This window comes from Chinchilla lanigera, unplaced genomic scaffold, assembly GCF_000276665.1.
Source record: "Chinchilla lanigera isolate Chin_1 unplaced genomic scaffold, ChiLan1.0 scaffold00128, whole genome shotgun sequence".
In the NCBI taxonomy this organism is placed as follows: Eukaryota; Metazoa; Chordata; class Mammalia; order Rodentia; family Chinchillidae; genus Chinchilla; species Chinchilla lanigera.
This window is the reverse complement of record NW_004955529.1, coordinates 3,038,095-3,049,021: the sequence shown is the minus strand read 5'-3', so window position 1 is coordinate 3,049,021 and position 10,927 is coordinate 3,038,095. Positions and strand designations below refer to the sequence as shown.

The 10,927-nt window shown below is 33.3% G+C and overlaps 1 protein-coding gene across 2 annotated transcripts in view; it reads right to left on the bottom strand.

The window, feature by feature from the left end:
• The window catches only part of Cylc1 (cylicin, basic protein of sperm head cytoskeleton 1), a 55,145-nt gene that overhangs the window by 3,032 nt on the left and 41,186 nt on the right, over positions 1-10,927 (bottom strand). For both annotated transcript variants that reach the window (XM_005410077.2, XM_005410078.1), the window contains one exon: positions 8,272-9,879. In XM_005410077.2, the coding sequence (XP_005410134.1) occupies positions 8,272-9,879 (1,608 nt within the window). The remainder of the gene's footprint in view (positions 1-8,271; positions 9,880-10,927) is intronic.

The window sequence follows — 10,927 nt, the reverse complement described above, 5'->3', positions numbered from 1 at the left end:
ACACACACACACACACACACACACACACACACACAAATTAGTGGTAGATTTAAATCACAAATCTGTTTTTGTTTGTATGCCCTAAAAGTTAGAAATTGATTGAATACAAAAATAACTGGTAAGATTTTAGATGAAAGAATGGTCTAGGGCAGTGATGGTGAATCATTTAGAACTTTTAAAGATACAAACAGTACACTGTGGCATGCCTGCCATAGGATAACCATCACTGGCCTAGGGATATAGTAAAAGTGGATATCATATTAAAATATGGATGCTCCCATCTGGGGCATGTAAAGAGTATAGGCCCAACAAATTGAGGAATAGAAACTAAACTCGAGATGTTTTAGATGGGAGAAACAAGTGTTGGAAACAGAGGCAGAGACATAGTAGTACAAGAGGAAGGGGAAAATACAATAATAAAATTCAGGAAAGTTAGGTGAGGAGATACTTTTCTGCTAAAGGCAACAAGTCGTTGAGATTGTAGCTGGAGATAAGGCAATAAGAACTGATAAGAGATCATTACAAAGGCCATGGAAAAAAGCATGTTCAAGAGAAGAATGAGACATAATGGACAGAAAAGAAAAAATGAAAGGAAGAGTAGGGAAGTAGGAAAAAAGTTGCAAATATAATATTTAAAGTTATAATTAATTTATATTATTAATTTATATAATATTATAAATTTTATAATATTTACAGTTATAATTAATGAAAATAAAACAAATACAAAACTATACTAGGAAGGGAGATGGAAAATTCATAATGCACATACTATAATCTGTATGTATGATGTTGAGAAAACAAATTAAAGCAAAAAATTAACAAGTACTCGTGTAAAATTATTTAAGATTTAGATATAACCAACAAAAGAAATAAAAGCAGAGTCATATTAAAATGAATCTGTTGCTGTCTGGGTCATTAAACTATACTTGTACTTGAACATCTTTTCAAGAAATAATGGTGAGAGAACTTCAAATTGTACAAGGAAAAAAGTTATAAATCTCAGAGCTCATTAGTGAAGCTGAAGTTAAAAAAGAGAATCAGTGAATCAAAGAGCTAGTTCTTTGAAACAATAAATAAAATAGACAAACTTTAGCTAATGTTATCAAAAAAGGAAAGAAAAGACAAAAGAAATAATATAACTAGAAATGGAAATGTTGAACTCATAATAGACACTACCAAAATCCAGAAAATTATTCACAACTACTTCATGAACATATGTGTCAAACAAGTGGAGAACTCAGAAGAAACTGAAGATGTCTTGATACGTGTGAATTGTCAAAACTGAACCAAGAAGACGTAAAAGAGTGAATAATCCAATAACAGTCAACGAGAATGAGGCTATAATAAACCAATGAAGAAAAGATAAGGATTTAATGACTTCATGGCTGAGTTCTACAACAACTTCCGGGAAGATCTAATGCATTTATATTAAGTCAAGAAGGAAGGAGTATTTCCAAAGTTATTCTCAGAAATTAACACTATCCTGATTCCAAAACCAGACAAAGATCCAAGCAAAAAGGTGCAGTATAGACAAGTTTCTCTAATGAATGCAGATATAAAAATCCTTAATAAGATACTGGCAAGTAGACTATGGCAAATCATCAAAAAAATCACATGCTATGACCGAGTATGCTTCATCCCTCAGGTGCACGGATAGTTCAACATATGTAAATCAATACAATTCATCACACAAACAGAATCAAGGACAAAAATCACATGATTATCTCAATAGATATTGAAAAAGACTGACAAAATCCAACATCCATTCATCATAAAAAATGAAGAAATTAAGTATAGATAGACCTTATCTGAAAATGATAAATGCTACTATCAACATAATATTAAAGGAGAAACGCTGAAGGCTTTCCCTCTAAAATCAGGAGCAAGAAAAGGATGTCCATTATCACCAGTCTTATTCAATATAGTACTTGAAACATCAATTAGGGCAATCAGGCAAGAGAAAGTAAAGGGATATATATGGGAAAGGACGAAGTAAAAATATCATTATTTTCAGATGACACAATCCTTTAATTACAAGATCCAAGAGACTCGTAGAATTGGAAATCAAATTCAACAGTGTTGGTGAGTACAAATAAATACAAAAATCATTGCCATTTATATACACCTATAATGAAATCACTCACAATATTAGGAAAACAATACCATTCATAATAGCATCAAAAAATGCAGTACTAAAAAAAAAAAAAAAAAAGAAATACTTATGAGTTACCCTAACTAGGTAAGGAAAAGAAAGACCTTTGCAATGAAAACTGCATCAGGCTGAAAAATGGATTTAAGGAGGACATCAGAAAATGGGAAAATATTCTTTGTTCTTGGTTAGGCAAAACCGAAATAATCAAAATGAAACTGCACTTCCAAAACTGATACACAGATTTAATGGAGTCCCAACAAACATACTAATGTCATTTCTCACAGTGCTAGAGAAAACAATCTTAAAATTGCTATGGAATCATAATAGATCAGAATAGCAAAACTAATCTTTAGTTAAAAGAAAAACAGATGGCATCACATCCCAGATATGATGTCATATTATAAAAGTACAGTGATTAAAACAGTACGGCTCTGGCACAAAAACAGGCATGTGGAGGAATGGAGCACAGTAGAAGGAATAGAAGCAAATCTGGGAACATATAGCTATTTCACCTTTCAGAAAGGGGCCAAAGAAGAAAGTTAGCCTCTTTAATAAACAGTGCTGGGAAAATGCGGATACATGCAGAAAATTGATTCTAGACCCACATATTTCCTCACATACTAACCTAATAATATAAATGGATCAAGGATCTAAATGTTAGAAAAGAAACAATCTACTGGAAGGTAAAAGAGGAACAACTCTTGAAGATATAGGCATAGGCAAGGACTTTCTAAACAGAACCTTCATAAATAATATGAAGTCAACTGAGAGTCAACAAATGGGATTATATCAAATTTAAATGCTTTTGAACCACAAAGGAAACAACTGACAGAGTGAAGAGACAATGCTCAGAATGCTAATTTTTTTTTTGCCATCTTTTCGTTGTATAGAGGACCAACAACAAGAATACAAATAGAATTAAAATTTTAGATCCCCCCAAGTAAAAGACCAAATCTTTAAAAAATAATGGGCAACAAAAATGAATAGTTTTCAGAAGAAGTAAAAATGGATAGTAAGTACATAAAAATGCTCAACATAGTTGGCTGTCAAAGAAATGCAAATTAAAACTGCACTGTGATACCATCTTACCCCAGAAAGAATGGATATAATAAAAAAAAGTATTAACAACTGGTAAGTCATGGGGATAAAGGAATTCTATGACATTGTTGGTGGAAATATAAACTAGTATATTCATAGAAAACAATGTGGAGATTCCTTAAAAAACTGAAAATAGGAATCAATTTGTCCCAGCTAGTTCCCCACTGGGTAGTTTTCCAAAAGAGTTAAAATTTTCATATTCCACGGGTACATGCATACCCATGTTAATTGCAGCACAAATCATAGTAGCCAGATTTTAGAAACAATGTATATGTCCACCTACAGATTAATTGACAGGGAAAATGTGGTATTTATGCACAATGGATTAGTATGGTGCCTCAAAGAAAAATAAACTTGAAGCATTTGTAGGTTAATGGATGCAACTTGAGAACATGATGTTAAATGAAATGAGTCAGACAAGCTCAAATATCATAGTTGCTCGTATATGAGGAACACAAAAAAAGAGTAAAATTAAAGAGTGATAAATAGGAAATAGGGAGAAGTCCATTACCTCTACAAATTCCATTATTTACAAATATTTCAATATGTATCCCAATTGACTTCAATTATACTACTATTTTGTCATGATTTATTGAAAAGAAAGAATTGTGTTCTTATGCTGTTTTTTGTAAGAAACTTTTTGTCATGTCTTATACTCTGAGTAACTACTAAGGATATAATGATACACAATGTAATATCTATTGTATTCTTTTATTTTTCATTTATGGAGTTTTGCTTTATTTTTTCAAAACAAATTAAAAATTGATTAAGTAATTAATTATACAGTATTGGGAATTGGTCCCAGGTCTCATTCATGCCAAACAAGGGCTCTACCACTGTGCCATATTTCCAGTCCAAGTCTTTAAAAGCATATCATTTAAATCACAGTTTCCAAAGTAAATGACCTCTCATGTCATGACTATATATTATATAAGCATCTCTAAAGCATTAAAATTCTTGTAAAATCACAGTGTTGTCAATAATCCTTCTATCATTTCTTAAGAAGAATTAAACATCGTAAAGATATTCACTAAATATAATAATTTTTAATAATTTTTCAATCCCCTCTCTTACGTCATTGGGATTATCCAACCATTTTCCATGACAATTATTTGCAGGAATATGACCTTTCTTCTTTCCGGCACAAGAAAACTCCAGACTCTTCCTAGTATGTCATCTATGTTAATTTAAATTTAGAACCCATCTAATTCAATCCTTCACTTTAGAGATGAAGAATTATGCTTAGAATAGGAAAGGGATTCATTGGCCTTATTTTATCAAGAAACAGCATAGGTTCAATGAAGAAAAGTAAAAATTGAACTAAGTCTCACAGTTCTCATCACTTTAACCTCAGTCGATGCTTTGCCTAGTTGCACATAGACTAGATACTATAAAGAGCTCTCAAGTTTTATACAAATAATAGCTTGTAGCCTTCATTACTGAGTTTTCTGATTATATTTGGAACTTTTGTCCACTAATTAATTTCCTAAATTGATGTTTCAAGTTAAAATATTTGGTATTGAATTTTATGCCATGTAAGTTCTTTGTGCTCAATAAACAATACTTGCTCAAAAATAAAATGAGGTATCAATTGATTTTATCAAGGAAATGGGAATGGTTGAAGATGTTGATTATTTTATTTACTGAATATTTTCTGATGAATTTAGTTCTTTTACACTGTGCAAATATAGACTGTATGCAATTACAAATCCATGTATACTATTTTTATGGGATATGACAGTAGAGTTCCATGAATATACATAATGCAATGTCAAATACTGCAATAAGTATTTTATATGTTCATTTTATGTGAAAAGTCTCTTTATGTCCCATTTTATACTTCAGAAACCTGATAATCCCACTGATTAAGAAAGCAATCCACTGACATTCTGTTAATAAGAGATAGAACAAGGATTCAAATCAAATCTGTCTACTTAGTGCAGAAGTATAAAAGAACTGACTCTGAACAATGACACTAGCTTTTGCATGGAATTTTTATCCTAATGGCGAATATAATAAACCAAAAATAACATATTATTTTTGATAAATGTAAATTCAGTGAGGAGAAATAATGTAGAGTGCAGGGTGTGAAGAACGAATGCACCTTTATGGAGGAGGGGGTAATATAAGGTAATGAAGGAAGGCCTCTCTAAAGAGGACATTTGAGTTGAAATACTAAGTACAGAGAAGGGTTAGTAAATCAAAACTCTGAGGGGGGGTGGAATATTCTCTTCAAGAAAACATCATATGCAAATGTTTGGGGAGAAAATTATCTTGGTGTCTATGAGAAACAAAATGGATGCCATTTTCACCCAATCACAAAGGAAAAAGAAAAGTGACACAAGGTGATAGTGGAAAATAGATAGGCTCTAGATAATGTTGACACTGAAAGACAGGTAAGAAATTTGACTTTTATTCTCAATGTAGTGGAAGTCACTAAAATATTTTAAACAGTATAAGGATAGAGTCATGAGTTGGAAACTTTCACAGTATTCCAGGGAAAAGGATAATGACATGTCAATTGGATCATAATATGGTAATAATAGAGATGAAGAAAAGTGGACTGGTTCATGATACATTTTGGTATTAACGCACCCCCATCTTATTGAATGATTACATGTGAAAAGAGAGAAAAAGACAAAACACAGATTATATCCAGGTATTACAAGATCAGCTGGTTGGAAAATGGTACCATTTAAAATGACAGTGAAGGCTAGAAGAGGAACTATTTTGTAGTAGGTTAAAAGTTGTGTTGAGAAATGTTAGGTTGAAATCTTTCAATAAGCTGAGTATGACTGTGAAACTACATAGGAAAATGAGAACCATAGATTAATTTTGGAGTCGTAAACATGTAAATGGTATTTAAAGCCATTAGATTGTATAAGCTCAACAAAGATAAATTGTACAAGAAGAAGGTCAAGGAAAAAGCCTTGAATCATTCCAAAAATTAAGGATGGGGCAGTGGAAAATGTAATAAACATGATTTAAAGTTACCACATAGTAGAGATAAAAATAGGAAAGCAAGTCATCATAGATGTGAAGTAAAGCATGTGTTTCTAGGAGAGAATTTAGTTTAAATTCTGTTAGATTATAGACTAAGATAAGAAGAGAAGACACCCAGTGGATATGGATAAAAGAGTGTATTTGGTAATCTTTAAAAAAGAAGTTATCAGTGAAGTGACAAGGTCAAAAAAGTCTAGCTGGACTGCGAATACATAAGGGAAGTTTATTAAGGAGACTTGGCATGAATTAATGTCAATCTCTATTTTTTGACAAAAATTAACCCTCTGCAATAATTTCTTTTTCTATGTTTCACTTAAAACTGCTTGCAGAAAATAATCTAGCTATTTAAGGATCCTTGTGGATTTATTTTAAAAGTCATCTTCAGTGCAATTTCAGTCCTTGCAAATTTTCTTCATTTCTAGCACCTCCCATCCGTTGACACACTCCTTAAAGTGGATAGAATCTAGAGCAAGGAGGTTATTAATCAGCTCTATCTCAAAGCGTGATTTTTGACAATGTTGAGAGACAATAGACTTCATACATGGCTCTTTTGAAAGGCATGAAATATAGTTCTAATTTCCAAAATAAAATTAACTTCAATGCAAATAGAATTAAGTATGTAGTTTTATCATAAATCAAATACAGATAAAAGTTAGTATATAAGGTAAAGGAAATTCCCCATCAGACTGGAAGAGGCAGCACCAACCCCTCAAGAGATACAAAAAGAAGGATCCAGGAGGAAGGATGAGGAGGAAGAGGAGGAGAAAAAAAGAGATTGTGGAGAAGGAAGAGGTAGTGGTAGTGGTGGAAGAGAAAAAGGGAATAAATGAATATGAGAAGCTTAATATCAAAATCTAGCAATACTTACAGATCTCCTGAGTTTAGCATGACAGTGCATCAGTCCTACTGTGCTAAGAACAGACAACAAAGACAGTGAAAGCAGAGATAAAGTGCTGATGCTCAGAACACACTAAAATGGGTTACACTTCAACACAGAGCAGAAAGAGACAGAAACAGAGACCAAAACTCCATTTTGGAACAGGAATTCTACCTTAGAAAATGAAATATCTATTTATGTTTCCCTATAAAATTAAACTATTTGGAAAAGGGATAAAATAGTTAATTTGTTAGATAGGAAAATTCTATTATAAATTGAGAGTAATTACCCTCAAGGAAACGGAGTAAATCTGACAGACTGTTAGAAGCCAAAAAGATCTAGTTACTTCTGGAAAGTTAACTTTTATTTTCTGGTATTAGCAATGACAAGGACCCATAAATGTTTAGTTCATATGCAGGTTAAATAATTTTAATGTTACACAACTGAAACATGGTATGTTGTATTTCTACTATGTTTGGATTTTAATTAATTTAAATTTGTTTTAATTACTAACTTCTCAGGTAATATCTGTATGTCTCACTTAAATGTGCTCTTGTAGAAGTTTTAATTTTTATTTGTTTTTCCTCCTTATAGAATAATGATTTTTGTAAAATGACCTTATTAATTTAAAGCAATTCATAGACACAAATCACTTGTCTGCTTTAGTGAAAATAACTCTAGATGTCTTACTTTTTTTTCAAATTTTACCTCTTATTAGTACATATTTGCAGTACCTAATGATTATATTTCTCTTTGGGAGTTGATACATGTACATAACAAATCTCCATTTGATTTCTATCCACTTCCCATCCTCTCTCCCTCCATTTCTTGGTTCATTTCATTTCATTTCATAAAAGGTCTATCTCCTTATTTCTTATTATCTTTTATTTACTTTTGTTTTGGATTTCCAATAGAAACCTTGCAATATTTAACCTGATGTGTTTGTCTCATAAGTTTTAACATTTGTTTGTCAAATGTTTTCAGTCTCTTTGAAGTACACTTTATTTTTCTTAATGCTAAGTCTCAAATTTGTCAATAATGCAAGATAACTACTTTTCAGAGAATGGATGCACTTAAAATGTAAAAAATATTTCATCGTAATATCTGATTTTACCTATAAAAAAAGCAGAAGCAAACATACCAAAGGAGCATATCTTGGTTTTGGAGGTGGAGGAGGAGTCTTGCACTGACAGAGACATCTGCGACTACGTAATGGTGGAAAAGGCTCACAAGGAGACAGTGATGACGTTTCTCTATCTCTTGGTTTTTCCCCGCTGTCACTCGTCTTTTTAGATGACATTTTAAACCTTCTCTTTAGGAAAGATACTTTCTTCTTCTGGGCATCTGAGTCATCAAGCATCTTTTCAGACACAGGTCCTTGTAGTGACGTATCAGATTCAGCATGAGTAGATTCTGAGTCCGTCTTTGCTTCCTTCTTGACCTCTTTCTTTGAAGCTTTCCTTTCCTTTGAATCTTCCTTACCCTTCTTTAACTCCAATTTAGACTCACTTCCAGTGGACTCTGCAGGCTTTTTTTCATTCGTTTTGTCAGTTTTCTTTGAATCTTTCTTATCCTTATCTTCATCTTTCTTGCCCTTTTTTGACTCTCTTTTAGATGCAGTATCAAGATCAGTAGAAGCTGAGTCTTTCTTGGTGGATTTTGTTTTACTGTCTTTCTTTTCTTTTTTGTCATCTTTCTTACCCTTCTTTGACCCTGCTTCAGATTCAGAATCAGTAGTGGCTGTGCCTTTTTTGTCATCTTTCTTTTTGTTGTCTTTCTTGGAAGCTTTCTTATCCTTTTTTAAATCTGTTTTTGCATCCTTTGAGTCTCCAGATTCAGCATCAGTAGATTCTGCACTACTTTTTGAATCTTTCTTCTTATCATCTTTCTTGCCAGGTTTCTGATCTTTTTTTGCATTTTTCTTTGAATCTTTTGAATCTCCAGATTCAGCGTCAGTAGATTCTGCATCCTTTCCATCCTTCTTTTTGTCATCTTTCTTTCCTGGTTTCGTATCCTTTTTTGTATCTTTCTTGGCAACTTTTGAGTCTTCAGATTCAGCATCTGAGCTCTTCTTTGCATCTTTCTTTGCCTCTTTTTTTGCACTCTTCTTGGAATTGTTGTGTGAGTAATTCTTTAACCATATGTCAAAACCCATGGGTTCAGTGACAGACTCCTCTACACACATCATTAAATTGACATTTGAATTATTTATTGAATAAGGCTCTGATTTGATATCAGAATTTTTCTTAGTTGTTTTAGGATCTTTGTTTAGATTGCTCTTTCTACATATGGATTCAGTATCTGACTCCTCAGAATTCTTTGAATTTATCTTAAAATCTGAAAGAGCTTTTGACAGTACCTTAGAATCTTTGAATACTGGACTTGTTTCTGACTTGGACTTTGACTTCTTAATCAGTTCACTTTGATTTGATGAGTTTGATGGAGATATCTTTCCTTTATTTTTTCTTTGGGGTTTATCATCTTTTACATTTTTTTTGTATTCTGGATCAGTTCCATGTGAATCTCTTTTTCCCTTGGAATCTTTCTTCAAAGCTGCTTTTGTATCATTTCTGGAGTTCTTATTTTCTGCCTCTATAGGATGGGTTTGGGAAGCATAAGGATGTCTAGATGGAGCCTGTAGTTTGAAAGTTAGGTAAATAGATGGCCTTTGAAAAAAGTATTTTAAAGAATTCTGTATCCATGTAAGAGCTGACTTCTGATCTTCCTCTATTTTTGTATTGACTTGCCCCTGAAAAGATTAGATAAATGATAAGTACTTGTGAATGAGTTATATGTTTTATCTCTATCTAAAATAGTAATTTTCATAAGCATTTTTCTAAAATCAGAAAATAATTTTTTCTTCATCACAGTTTTGTGTGTATGTCTGTTAATTCCACCTCAGAAATAAAATGACTTAAGTGGAACCTTTGTAGCCACCTTGATTCATATAAGGACTGGAGCATGCTCACAATAATCCATGTTATTCTTTAGGCTTGTCTTAAAAATCAACTGCTCGTTTCTTTTGGATTTTGGATCACTAGTTGGAACACTTTGTACACCATTCTTCCCCAAGTTAGCCAGAAAGATGATCTCTTTCAAGTTTCTGGTGACAATTCATGTGATAGTTTCAGTCTTTGGGCCTAACCTACTTTATGCTGCTTTAAGGTTCTCTGACAAGATTCAGATCCTAATACCACAACAGCGAAGCATAGCAAGAAACAAGGACATAAAATGAAAACAAATACACATTTGGTCTAAGTTAAATTGTGTAGCAGTGGTGTAATTTACTGTCAAATGTTTGTTAACTATGCTTGTAGAAGTGACCACAAAAACTGTTTGTGTTTCTTTCTTATAGTCCTTCAACTATATAGTAGAATCTCCAAAAATGAAATGTTTACAGGGAATTGAAAAGGGAAAATGAAGAGAAGTGTATAACTTGAATCAGTACAGAAATGAATACCTGGTTCACCAGGAGTGGCAGGGCTCGTGGGTTTGAGTCTGTGCTGGACGCACACTCAGCTGAAACGCGCACAGAGAGCCAGGTACCTCCCATCTAATCCCTGAGGGTAGGACGCGAGAACAAAGACCCTGCGGACATTACAGACTGAGTTGCTGGGGCACAGAGAGGCCCAGGGAATGGACAGGGCAAGCAGGCTCCCTGAGCCGGCCAAGCAGGCTCCCGCAGCCCCACACGCCTTGCGCTGAGACAGGGAGTTCACCAGGAGCTGCAGGGCTCGTGGGTTCGAGTCTGTGCTGGACGCACAGCACCACGATTCCCAGCTGAAACGCGTGGAGAG